Raw genomic sequence first — 13,887 nt, forward strand, 5'->3', positions numbered from 1 at the left:
CAGACCCCTACCACCAAATCCCTTTCTCCTTGCCCCCCATGTAGCCTAACCCACAATCCTTCTACCTCCTCATCCTTGGATTCCGTCTTGATGAGGGTTGACGTATATTGCTCACTGATATAGAGCGCAACCCCTCCCCCTTTCTTCCCCACCCTGTCCTTTCTGTACAATCTATAGCCCTTAATATGTACTGCCCAGTCGTGGGATGAATCCCACCAGGTTTCCGTTAGCCCCACTAAGTCATAGGTGTTTAGTGCAAGCAGGAGCGCTAGTTCATCCTGCTTTTTCCCCATGCTCCTAGCATTAGTATATAGCCACTTGAGCCCTGCGACTGGTGCCTTTGCTGCCCCCCCGCTCCGAGTCCCAAGGGGCCCTTTGTTTCTTACCTTCTCGGGTAATGCCACATGGAGATCAGGCCTCATTAATTAAAAAATAATTTCAGATTGCAGTAAAGTCCCAGGAGTAAACATCTGAAACGTTTTTAAAGGAAAACTCCAAGTGGCTGCCCAAAAATCTCCCTGAGGATAAATGATCTAAGCCTGGCTACAATCATTGACATCCCTTTGAATACATATTCCCAGCATAGCCTTGTGCTGTCACCCTAGGTAAGGAATAACAAGTGAAAAATGCAATCAGATAGACATATAAACATTCTTCTTAAAAAGTCCATGTAAACAATAAAATCAGATGGATGCTTTAATAACTTCAGCCTGCTCCAGACAGAAACTCAGGGACCCATTCAGCTGTGGAAAAGCATGCGAGAAAATTATTAATACATTTTGGTGAGATTCCATCATCCCTTTTCGAAGGGTGAGTCCTAAGCATCTTACCCTTGTGAAACTTAGTGTAGGATGGTTAAACAATTACAGTTTGATATCCGTTTTCTCAAAAGCTGATGTCACTGTCACTAAGAATGAAATGTCACATGTTAGAAACTCAAGCTCCCTGATTTCATCTGGGTCAAAAGGAGGCTTCATCAGCATAGAAAAGACCACAGCACCGTTCAGTGCTTTCCATGAACACTTCCATTAAAGCATATGAACAGACTACAAATTATATAAGCACCTATGACTCCAACTAAAATGAATGCAGAAGACCTGTGGAAAGACGTTCTTATACCCATGAGGCACAGATGACATGACAGAAATATGTGGCTTGTGATCACTGGGACCATGAATGGTGTGGGAAGGCATCTCATTAAGACAGATGTCATGGGTCTTTTTGATCGCTCTGTTTCATCATGAGATCCAACACTTGTGGCATGGTCTTACCAGTACCTTCTTTCTGCATAACCTCTCCTGCCCAAAGCAGGGCACCTTGGGGTTTTGAAGATGAAATGGAAGCTTCTATCTTATTCTCTTTTTCTATCTTATTAGCTGTTTCTCAGAAATAAGTAAGGAATGAGTACTTTGTGAAGGATGTATTCCAGCAATTCCAACACTGTGGGAGTGAGAGAAACCTGTACTTGGATATCTTTCAGTCTGTCATTCATGTTTACCCTTTTCATTAGACAGGGCAATATCCATACTTCAATTCTTTATGAATCCAAGCAAGGATTGCTAAACATTTGGGGAGGTGAGGAACTGTTGTTTTTTTGATACCAGTCCTTAAAATGAATGCCCAGAACTGCTAATGCTGGGGAAGCATCTACAAGAAAACATAGCTAATATTTCTCTTTCTAGATCCTCACTCATTCATGTCAATAAATGAACTGATAGATGAAACAAGGGGTGAAACCCTCAGCAGCAAGTACAGGAGATAAATGCCATTCACTATAGAAACAGAAAATCTAATGGTCTGAATTACATTAAAGGGAATGCCCTAAGAGCCTTGTCCTGACAGGATGAAGCTGAAAAAGAGACATACTAACTTCTAGAGAAAACCAAATGTGTGGGACACTGGACTTATGATACAGCAATTGGACGGTACTAAAAAAAATCAGCTGTTGTACTGAAGAGTGCAGAAGCTTGTATTGGCCATTACTTGGTACTTTCTACTTTACAGAGCACATTTTTGGATATGTTTTGTAAAACTGAACTCTTCTGAGGAAAAATATCATGTACTGCCATTTATTCTTTCTTATGTCTTGGTAAAGATCTTGCCTGGAGGTGCCACACAAGCTGGTATCAGCAACAGTGATACCCCAGACATGGAATACAAACTAAGTGTCTATGCTGTTGAGCCATCACAGAGCAATTAACATGGCACAGGCATACGTGTGTGGCAGTATGGAGACTTGGCTCATTATCTGCTCACACTACGTATGAAACCAGAGAATCGGAGAAATTTAGGGTTAGAAGGGACCTCCATCAGGTCATCTAGTTCAACCCCCTGCTCAAAGCAGGACCATCCCCAACTAAGCCAAGGCTTTGTCTGGCTGGGTCTTAAAAACCCCCAAGGATAGACAGTGCACCACCTTTCTGGGTAACCTGTTCCAGTGTTTTACTATCCTCCTTGTGAGAATGTTTTTCCTAATATCCAACCTAAACTTCCCTTGCTACAACTTGAGACATTGCTCCTTGTTCTGGTAAGAAAAACAAATGATGGTATAGGACAATAATTGAACAGAGTTGCTGAAACAGAGGACATTTTTACATGTGCTCTGGGGGTGGAGGGGGGTGGGGTGGGACTTTAATTAGAGCAGCTCTGAGATCCACTCTAATTAAAGCACCACAGCATTTCATGTATCAGCGTCCCCACACTTCAAAATGGCAATGCGCATGCTTGAACTAAAGCTTATTTGATGATCCACGTGCCAGCAAATTTGATTAATCGAGTCTGCTCTCACATGCTGTAATTACATCAGAGTACCCTCCGCACTCGTGTACAGGCACCCAGATATTCAAGCTCTCACATTATGAAGTTTGAATTGTAATATAGATATCCATGTTTTCTTAGCAAAAAAAAAAAATCTCACTTTTTAATACTTTCGAATGCACTGGTTCTCAACCAGGGAGCCATGAGAGTCTTTCAGAGACATTGTAGAAAGCTGCCTCCAGCTGGTAAGTCAGAAGTGGGGGTGGGAAGGGAAGGGAAGGGGCGCCGGGGGGCAGATCAATGCCCCCCATGGTGAGGGAGGGGGCAGGGGCAGGTGCTGCCCAGCTGGGGTAGGCGGGGGTGCAGGACAGAGGCGTACCTCACGGAGTGGGGGCAGCCCCTGCCACCGCCTGCACCGCAGGAGGGCAGGGGTGGAGGCATGCGTGCTCCCAGATCTGTGTGGCACGGGTTGGGCCGCAGCTGCGGGCCGGAGGAAGAATATTAACATTGTGTATTTAAAGTGACTGAATTTTAACACCTCCACTGGAGGTGCACTGGAATGAAGACATTCTTTTCTCTTTGACTCCCTATAGGAGGAGTCTACCTGAGTGCATGCAATTTTTGGAGAGATAAGGTACAAAACTGAGTGAAAAGATCCCTCTATGGCAGACAGCACCAGTAGGCAGTGTGAAGTGGCACAGCAGATTGGACTGTTTGTACTTTCACTTTGGAAAATCTGGATCAAGTTCTGACTTGGGTCACTGGTGAAAATTAGTTTTGGAGTCGATAACTTTACTCCCACGCAGATCCCCAAAGCATGACTTTACACAGCACAGACCACATTCTCTCCTCAAGAGGGGTCCAACAGACAAGTATAACGAGGTTGTTACCGGGCAGCTCTGAGTAAGAACTTTACATAGGAGAATGCTGCCTTCCCAGCTTTATTCCTGGGCTCCAATGAATTATATTAGTCTCTTCAACATGTGATCCTCAAACTGATGATATTAAGAAAGCAAAAAACAAAACATGGGTGCCCTGACACAAAACAGATGCAACAGAGTTCTTTCTTTCCTAGTGCCCTGTTTCCTCTTCAGTGATATTATCATAGGTAAGGCACTTGTCCCTGAATCACATAGGTAAGGCACTTATGTTATGGTCCATTCATCCCCTTCTAGAAATGAAATTGCAGGTACAAATACCCTGGTGGTAGCTATCTTCAGCAACAGCCTAGGTATTCACATGGCAGCATTCTAGTCTTTTGTGACTGGTCTTGTTGGTTTTCACAGCATTACATAGAGCTGCTTTCACTGCTATTTTTTTTTTTGAACAGAAGAGAACTGAAGGGCCAGTTTCTTCGAGAGTTTATGCTAGATTCTTTTCCAACATTCAGGGTATAAAAAAATGGACAATGGTTCTATTTTTAATTTACTATTTTGCATGGACTTTGTTTTCTAGAGAAATTGGGAAGTTAGAGCAAGTGACCCTTAAGCTGCTCAGTGGGCACATCTACACGTGCATTTACACCAGCTGAAATTTACTGTGCAGTAAATTACTGCACAGTAAGTGGGAATAGGCTGCTGTCTACATGTGCAGGTGTTAAAGCGCATTAATGCTGTGTGTGGGCTGACTTCGAACTAAAGTTAGTCCCAAGTCAGTCCGCACACAGTGTGACTATGCAGTAAGGCATCTACATGTGCATTACTGCGCAGTTACTAATCAGGTTAGTTACTGATTCAAGTCAATGTAAGTCGTTACATTTACTATGCAGTATGGGTGTACATGCGTAGCTGCACACCGATACTGTGCAAGAATTTCGGTTACTGTGCAGTTAAATGCACAAGAGCAGGAGTGCCCAGGATGTATGAACAGATCTAGAATATGAGAGTCTCTCATTATCCTAGAGATTTTCAGCTACCATCTACCTCCTGTTGGCTACTTGGTTGTAGAAGTCACAGGTTTCAAACACAGTTTAAGTCTTGTCTGTAACATTGAAAATAAAGGACAAAGGCAGGATAAAGATACAGGAATCTGAATATAAAAGGGCACTTTTCATGACCTAAATTTCACGAATTATGGGGCCCAACATGAATAATGTGCAGTAAACTACAGCAAGCTCCAACTTATCATTGGACAGAAGATAAATTTAAAACTATAGGAACTACACAAACAAGCTGTATCTATTTCCACAGAGCCTTTTCACCCATTTCTGGTTTTATTGATCAGAGGCCTCCATTTCCTTCTGCATGCTGTTTGTTTGTTTTTTAAAAGAGAAGTAGTAGTAGTAATAGTCCTTAAAAGGAAAAAGACCAGGGGAAGTGGCAGGCAAAATACGGTTGGGACCATGCACATCTATGCAATGCTATAAAAAGCAAAAATACCATACTCCAGATTTAAAAATGAATGTTTGAAATGCTTAGTTCACATAAGGTTCCTAAGATCAGATATGTGGGACTGATATGTGTGGAAAACCTGGAATCATTAATAGCTTTGTGTTCTCCTTTTTTTTTTTTTTTTTTTTTCTCCAAATCAGACAGGCCCCATCCTCTCCCTGCTCTCCCAGCTCGGTCAACGGCTGCCCCACCCGGCCCTAGCTCCTGGCTCTAAAAAAAAACAAAAAAACCCCCGTACTCACTGGCTGCTGCAGCAGCCTTGGGGCTTCTGGGGGCTTGTGGCCTGGGTCCCCCCCTGGTCCTCCCTCCTTCAGCGCCGCCCTCCCCAGTCCCCTACTTACCAGCACGGAGTTGGGGCCCAGGGCCCAGCACCCTGCGGCAGCGAGCGGGTACTGCCCAAATCTCTGAAGCTCTCCAAATCTTTTCTGAATTGATTCGGAGAGCTTCGAATCAATTTGGACCTTTTTATTGGTCTCCTAATTCGATTTGGATTCAGAGATTCGGTTGCCAAATCAGCCTGAATGTCCTCCGAATCGAATCAGCACCCAAAGCAGCGCACAGCCCTACTACCTGCTATAACTCCAAGGAAAATGACAATATATTTTAGGAAGTGTAGGAGATGCTATGGAACACTGCCAAATATTTTAGCCTCCAATTTCTACCTTTCTTATATATATAATCTGGTGAAAAGTGTCCTCTGAATTCTAAACAGCTATTTGAAAAGAGACAAACACTCTTTTGCTGAGAATGTTTTTCTCAAAGGACATTATTTATGTAGGACCTAGGCAAAACAACCTTTTGTATTCCTTTCTGTTGGCTGAGCAGGAGCAGTCAAGAACCAATGAGTATTCCCACAGCTTTCTGAAAGCCTTAGGCTAGCATCTTTGATGAAGTAAATAAAAGGCAAACTTGCTGACTCTTGCTCCATAAGGAACAACGGGTATGGAAGCTCATGATTTCGGAACTGATAGAGGACAGCTTTATTTTTTGAGGTGTTAAAATGGTGCCCCAAATCTATGAAACACAGGTAAATAAAAGGCAAATGAAAAGCAACAATCCAGTTAATTGTAATTTAATACAGACTGAACATTTTTAAATTTCTGTGCTGACTTCATAAGAATTTTACAATTAGAACAGAATGATAGAAAATAATAATTTTTGAAACATAATCTAAATTAAATCAACCTATTTACGGGTCCATTTTTGTTGCTAGCAAGATTTCTAAGAAATTACTCCGATGCCTGCGTGAATTTTCCTAACACTGAATAAAATATGTTCAACGCATGCAAAAAAAATAAACCCAAGCCAAAAAGATCATTTCAGAAGCAGCTAAGCTATTCTGTTACATCCAACTGTAAACTCAGCTGAAATTTTGAGAATAATATGAATAAGATTATACCCACCTGTGATATAATACTCCTTAAAACTCTACTACTATCAATAACTCTTTGCTGTCATGTGGCTTAGTTCTGTCATATTCAGCTACATTGAGAATTATCTCCTACACTCTGATGTGGCTACTGAAATTTGTGGAACTGCTTGTATAGTAAGGCATACTATAAGCAAGAACAGCAGGACTGGGAAGATAGTTTCTGCACATAACATTAACGACACCTAATAAGCTCCCGTGGTTTCTCTTTAGGTAAGCAGTGTCACCCAGACCTAAAAGAGCATAAGAAAAAGACAAAAGACAATCCTACCTGAATGGAAAAGCTAATTTTGTACTGTTTTTGCCCTACCATCTACAGTGTAGCCCATACAATATAGACACATTAATGTCTTTCTGTCTGTGTGCATTTAATGACCAGAAGGATGGTAGCTCCCTACCTAGGTTAGTATCTGATTGTTGCTAAATGTTGAAAGGATATTAAATAAAAACAGTGATGAACCAAATCTCAAAGATCATCTTTTCCTTCTGTCATCTCTTTCCACAACATTTTACTCTCAAGATCCTAGCAAGTGGCATGCTTTGATTTTACCTTAATTAGCATAGCAGTTTGCTAAATTTTGTTTTTCCCTTTCTATAGGATGTTGATCAAGTTGGGCACTGGAAAGGCTGACTGGCTATATAAATTACTGCCACCATCTCCAAATGCTCAATTTTGAATAGCAAGATCAATGTCCGCAGCTGGGAAACGTGCAGCCCAGAAACTCAACACTGAGCCTTTGTGATCTAATTTAAACTTCATAACTCTGCAAAAAGATAATTACTTTATGCTTAGAGTGAGCAATGCTTTTTATACTGATAGAGCCCTCATTGCTTCATAACTAATCCTTTAGAAAAGGTATCCAAACAATGCAGCTACTTTTTTTCTTTTTAAAAAAATATCGATATGGGGCAGAGGGTGTTGTACTTACAGTGGTTTACATACATGCCTTCGGAATCCTGAAAGACTGAGTACTTCTACCAAATGATAGGTACTTACAGTACAAGAGGTTTAAGACTGTATCTTTCCTGACAGGGGAGTATTTTTTTTTTAATCAGGAAAATAATGTGATTTGATACAATTTATCCTTAAGGGCACAGAATCTCCTGCACAGCAAGGAGAATTTTAGGGCTTCTGGACTATATGTGGCACTAGGAATGTGGTATCTGCAATGATCTGTGCACTACAGCAAGCAGCTCTGGTTAAGTTGAGCTGAAACCCTATTCAGAGAAACTGAAATTCTTTCATCCATATGGCCAAATCCAAATCACCAGATAAATCAAGAAAGAGAAACCAGAACAGCTTGAGTACACATTTGTTTGGCCTGTTTTTACCTTGAGTTCATCTGCATCATAGAAGTCTATGCGCACAGCAGGGACCATCCAGGTTTGGAAGAGGGTTGCCAGAATCTGTTTCGCAATAGCATCTGCGATGAGGTGGAAGTGAAGAGGGTTTCGCCTGATGTCAAAAGGGAAACATACACACTGGTTAAAACATTTGTAGTTTAAATTATAAATCAAAAACATTAGAATTCACAAACTTTACCCCATCTACTTTTGCATACATAATATGGAACAGCAAGAATCGCAAAGCACTGTTCCATAACTGGGGCTCCTAGACATTATCACAGTAAAAATCAACAGTAAACGAATTAACAATACTCATAGTAGAAATACAGAACCAGTTCCTCAGCTGATATAAATAAATGTAGTTCTATTGATTCCAACAGAGCATGCTTATGCACGTCAGCACAGGATCTGGCCATAAAGTCCAATTTGATTCTTTACAGCCTATAAAGACAATCCCCCTTAAGGGACCTGACCTGACAATATGATGGCATTTAGTTTTCTGAGTCACCCTGGTTATTTCTCTCTCTGATGAGAATATTTGCCCTTGGGAAAGGAGGAAGAGGAGAGGTTAAAAAATAATCACCAAAAAATGAGGTGATAGTCTAGGACCATTGAGCTTACACACTCCAGTGATTCAGAGCAGACGTTGGGTATAGCCAGCCATCCTAGGAGAACCAAGCTGGCTGTTCCAAATCAATGTCTTCTAGCTACTGAAACTATAAAGGGGCTCAGTAAATAGATTGACTGGGAATTGCAAATCCCCTCTTGTCTCTACCCTTAAGGGGAAGGAAGTGTTGGAAGAAACCAGGCTCAAAGAAAATATTTTGCTTTAAAATGTGTCAGATTTGGGTTCAGACAAATATTGATTTGAGTTGAGCTAAATCAAATATATCAAGCCAGGATGCGTGATAAGACAAAGCTAACCTGAGTCAAAGGTATGATAAAGCTTACAGAATTCCTTTTTTACTGCAATAGGAGCTCTGACATTACAAATGCCATGGTTAAATCACCTCTCCTTGCTTCCCTCTTTGGGCGAGAGAAAGCAACAGCTTGGTCTTTATTCAACTTCTGTGGTAGGAGTATGGAAACCTGTCAGTGGAATTTAGTAATGATTTGTAGTGAGAGGGGGTATTGCATATTTATCCAAAGGCTAGCAACTTCAGTCAGCAGAGAGGGATGGGAGTGTGTGAAAGTCAGTAAGAAGACAGATGGTCCATTTAGCCTTTAGCATCAGCTCAACCTTCTTTCGATCCCCAGGGAAACATAATGGAGTCTCATTTATGTGGAATTTATAAAGGTAAATGGGTGTACTTGTCAACTGATATTTTTCATCCACAACAGAGGAACATTTAATTTCAGATGCTGGGTAAGATGGAAGGTAGCTGATGCTACTAAATTGTGCCACACAAACAAGAACAAGGGAAACTCATGTGAGTTTAGGCCAATGCGCTTCCATTATACTTTGATTTGGTTTCATTGAAAATGTCAAAAGTGTTTCCTCTTCCGTGATCCACATCCTAGAAAAAGATTTCTCTCCCTACACATTGTTTTTATTTTGACGGTGTTCAACGAGAGAACCTAAATATTAGTGTCTAGGGAAGAAAGGAAACAAAAATCGTACCATATGCATTCAAGAATGTATAAAATAAACAGAATATAATAAAATAGTTTGTCCCAGCAAAAATAAAAGATCATTATGGTGACATTAGGCCAGTCTTCCAATGCAAGAAAGACAAGCTTTCTGCAACTGGAATCTAATGCAGCACCACTGAAGTCATTCCCTTGACTTCAGTAGGGGAGTGAATTGGGTCACACGCTCAAGGAAAAGGTATACAAAGTGCAGTTAAGAAGCCTATCAAGGAATGGAAAATCAGGGTAGTGGAATAAGTTCAGGGCTTCATTTAATCTTATTCATTTATATGAAATGAATGAAACCATGGCAGTACTCCAAGGAGAACAGAGAGGGTTTTTAATCTCTAGCATGCCCTGGCCTGGGGAGGGGAGAGGGAATGCTAGAAAATAGATGAATAGCTACTAGAATCCCAATACAAAACCAAAGGGACCAAAGCAATTATGTCTGCTTCATCCGACCAGCATGAGAAAAGAGAAGACACCGTGACTTATCTAGATTTCCTAGCAAGAGAGACTAGGCACCTTGCCAGGAGAAAGAGAGTAGCAGAGATTAGAAAAAACATTTCACTGGCAGAGAAAAGGCCAAGGGGAAACAAAGTACAGCATCAGTGAATCTGAGGACCAGCAAGGGAAAAGCTCAAGGTGAGTGGCCATAAGTATAAGAATTCTATAGGTTCTTCTACCCAACAAAATTTGAGGTTGATTTCACTTCTGAAGTTATATTTTGCTTGGCAAAGCAAGAGCAACAGGAAGATGTTCCCACCTTTTCGAGTCATTAATTCACCTCATTCAAATTATGGTGGAGAAAGAGTAAAACTGAGAAAAACAAATTAGTTTCCTCTCTTTTCAAACCAGGAAAAAATTAATTTGTATATAAAGAAATTCAGATGTCTACAAGCATTTCATACTTCTTTTAATGACTCAACACATTTGAAACTTAAATGGAAATATGGACATTTTCTTTAGTTTAGCTCCTGCTGGGTAAAAGAAGAAAGACATAGCTGTATTCTTAAAATCACTTTCAAGATGTTAAATCATGGCAAAGATTCCTTTAAAGGGAAGGGATGTGTCAGATGCAAAACAGAAGTTTAACAATCATGAATGTATGTCACCAGCACAGGTTCCAGTGAGCTGCTCAGATACAGCCAACCTGTGCAACCTGCCATGGCATACCTTCTGTGAAGTGGTTTTAACTATGTAATCAGACATTGAACAAAACCCAAAATACTTTATTGCAATGCTGAAATCCCACAAAAGCCTTTACCGTTTATCTGACCTTCCTTTGTTGCTGGTTAAAAATAAATGGGTATAAACCAGCCATGAATAAATTAGCCTATAACAACAAAGCGGTGATGCTGGAACAGCCTTCCAATAGAATCACTAGGGACAAAAAATATTTAGCTACTTAATAAAACAGAACTCACTTGCTTTATGAAAGGTTTCATACAACGTGGTTGCCTACAATAGCAGGGGATGGAATGAAGTGATGCAGGAAGTCACTTCTAGCCTTTTGTTCCTCAAACGATGCAGGATAAAGCTTTCTGGGGGTGGAAACAAGCACTCAGACCTGTCTCAAGTTAGGTGGCTTACTTTAAGCCACATAAACCTGAGTCAGGTTCCACCATGTGCAAACATTTGTGCAGACAGCTGGAGGCAAGTGATTCCAGGCAGAAGAGGGGAGCTGGGGGGGCAGGGGTGCTGCCTAGTCCTGGGGTGTACCAGCCAGGCTAGCATCCTGTCTGGCTGTGCCTATTTGTTACAGGCTTTATAGTGGTCTAAGGCCCTGTCTTAACAGTCAATCAAATCATATACCTGACTATTTTTTGCACACAGTTTAAACACTGCTTAGAGTAGATTCCATAGAGAAGGAGCCTCTAACATTTGAGCAGATCAAAAGTGTAGTAAGGGATTATTTTTTCTGGAATGGGAAAATTGAACACCAGGAGTTCTTAAAATTTATTTTTACAGAATGGATGCCTAAAAATAGGCTCCTAAACCCATGGCTTGATTTTTAAAATTCTTGATTGCCTATCTACTTCAGTGGACCTTAAGGGGCTGAGCAAGTCTGGAAACCAGAGAATTCATTCAGGTTGCTAAATATAGACTTACGGTTAATTTTAAGCACCTGTGTTAGAAAATTTTGGCCCAAAACTTTCTTTATTTGGCTTTTGAGGAAAGGGATTTAAAAATACCCCCCCCCCCCAATTTGATAACATAAACAATATCTAAGAAGCATATCTATCCTGGGGGAAAAAAATCACTTTCCTCAAAAGCCAGATGAGGTTTTGGTTCATTTTCTTTGAAGTAGCCACTGTCACAGAGTTAAATATAAAGATGTGTAATAGAAAAAAAGAAATGGGCAGACAAGTTTCACTCCTGTCCTTTTTTTCTGTACTAATAGGTAGCTCAATTGTTAGCAATTCTAAAACAGCTGCTTGGTTGCATGATCCTCTCTCCCTCCACACCTGAAAAAAATGTATTTTCTAAAAGTACATAAAGGTCAGTAGCCCAGGGGGTTTAATTCCAAAAGCTATACTTTATTAAGAGAAACACAACAAGGTAATACTTTTTATAGCTATAACAAATGGATACAAAAACTTCAAAAAGAAATTATAACAGACAGCTTGGGAAAAATCTGTTTCAGTGACCATATGACAAACCATCTCTCACATGGAGAGAACTTCAATGGAAAAATCTTTAAAGATTTTTCTTAACCCTACACGTATAGTATTGATTAAAAACTACCTGCTCCCCAAACTTTTGGAGAGATCATAAAGTGGAATGAACCACCCCCTCTCATATCTTCTTGTTTTGTGCTGACATAAAAGAACTTTGGAAATTAAGTGAGGTGTGTACAGATAACCTATTTCACTGAAGGGGAGGAAAAAACCCTGTTTTCTCCCTTAAATCTATATTATTATGGATGAAAGCAAAGCAAAAGAAGATGAACTATTACAGATATATCTAATGGAACAAACAGGTACCATATTCGATTTTCTGAAGAAAGAAACTCCAATTAAAATAGATTGACAAGTTTAAGGAAATGAAACAATGACAGAGGTCTTGAACTCCTAAATTAAATCCTTTACAGCAAAATGGTCTCCCTGGGATATAGACATGACCTGATACAACATTTAATTACCATCCAGTATTGACTTGTGTCTTCTATTCAGAAATTAGATGTTACTTACATTATACAATTGATCTTGGTTTATGTCCATTCCGTTTGGGTTAAGAATGTTCAATTACTGCAAACAGTTGTGCCTATGCTCAGTTTTAAGCTTGTTAATCGTGTTATTAAAGTTATTGGAGCGACTTAAAAAGTTTATTACTAGATGTTTGCAGGATTGAGGCCTACATTTGCTCATTCAGGCAACAATGCATTTGGTACCCTTTTAGATAAAGAACATACAACTTGTGAAAGATCTAGAGAAGAAATACTTAAAAGTACTCTAGGTAAAGCAAGCCTATGGGGGCGGGAGGTGGAACTTAGCAACATAGAGTAGTAACATATGAATTTCTTTACAGTATTTGTAAGAAATTCCACAACATAATAATGTTAGACATATTGGGGGGAAAAAAATTTAAAAGCCTAAGTAAATCTGAAGCCTAACTCCCATTTTCAAGTGACTTGGGCCAAAAAAGAGATGCATAACTTGTCTTGAAAGTCAACTGAATCCAGGATCCCTTATGTCATGTTTGAAAATGGAATTTAGGTACTTTCAAAAAAATTTCCCACTGACTTAGCCAACCCATTAGACACTTGTAATAGCTTAGTGTTTATTCTTTTGCCTTGGTAAAACTATGTTTAAAGTTTTACTTAGGTCACAAATGAAATTAGTTTTGTAGTCTCAACCTGGCCCTCTCTGGAAACTCATCAGCTGCTTGTACATGCCACGGGGGTTTAATTCGGTTTAGTTCTCCCTAAACTGAAACAGTGGGTTTTTAAAAACACCGCTTCAATTTAGGAAGAACTAAACCAAACTAAACCCCCATCCTTAATTGTCTCTTCAGTTCGGGGGGGGGGGGGGGGGGCACACACCCCATGCACTGTTGCACTTTGTTAGGCAGTAAACTAAAACATCTCGGAGGTGTTTTATCTTTCTATGTACCAAAGTCATTTAAAGTGGAATATGTCACCGAGCATGCAAACAGCAACACCATTAAAGCAGAATATGCCGCTGAACGTGCAAACAGCAATGCCATTAGTGGTGAAAAGAGCATTTAAGACACTTTAAAGGCCAATTTTGTGGCATGTACAAAGGCCCGTCTACATCACAACGCTTTTATAAAAACTGGAATAACTAAGGATTCAGATGTCCATGACTGGAG

The 13,887-nt window shown here is 40.2% G+C and overlaps 1 protein-coding gene across 4 annotated transcripts in view; it reads right to left on the reverse strand.

The window, feature by feature from the left end:
* The window catches only part of LARGE1 (LARGE xylosyl- and glucuronyltransferase 1), a 387,820-nt gene that overhangs the window by 192,038 nt on the left and 181,895 nt on the right, over positions 1 to 13,887 (reverse strand). For all 4 annotated transcript variants that reach the window (XR_003095093.1, XR_003095092.1, XM_025209336.1 and 1 more), the window contains one exon: positions 7,909 to 8,032. Coding sequence is in view for 2 of the 4 variants with exons in the window: in XM_025209336.1 (XP_025065121.1) it covers positions 7,909 to 8,032 (124 nt within the window). In the remaining 2 variants the exon portion in view is untranslated. The remainder of the gene's footprint in view (positions 1 to 7,908; positions 8,033 to 13,887) is intronic.

The sequence above is a fragment of the Alligator sinensis genome, unplaced genomic scaffold (genome assembly GCF_000455745.1).
Source record: "Alligator sinensis unplaced genomic scaffold, ASM45574v1 scaffold409_1, whole genome shotgun sequence".
Lineage (NCBI taxonomy): Eukaryota > Metazoa > Chordata > Crocodylia > Alligatoridae > Alligator > Alligator sinensis.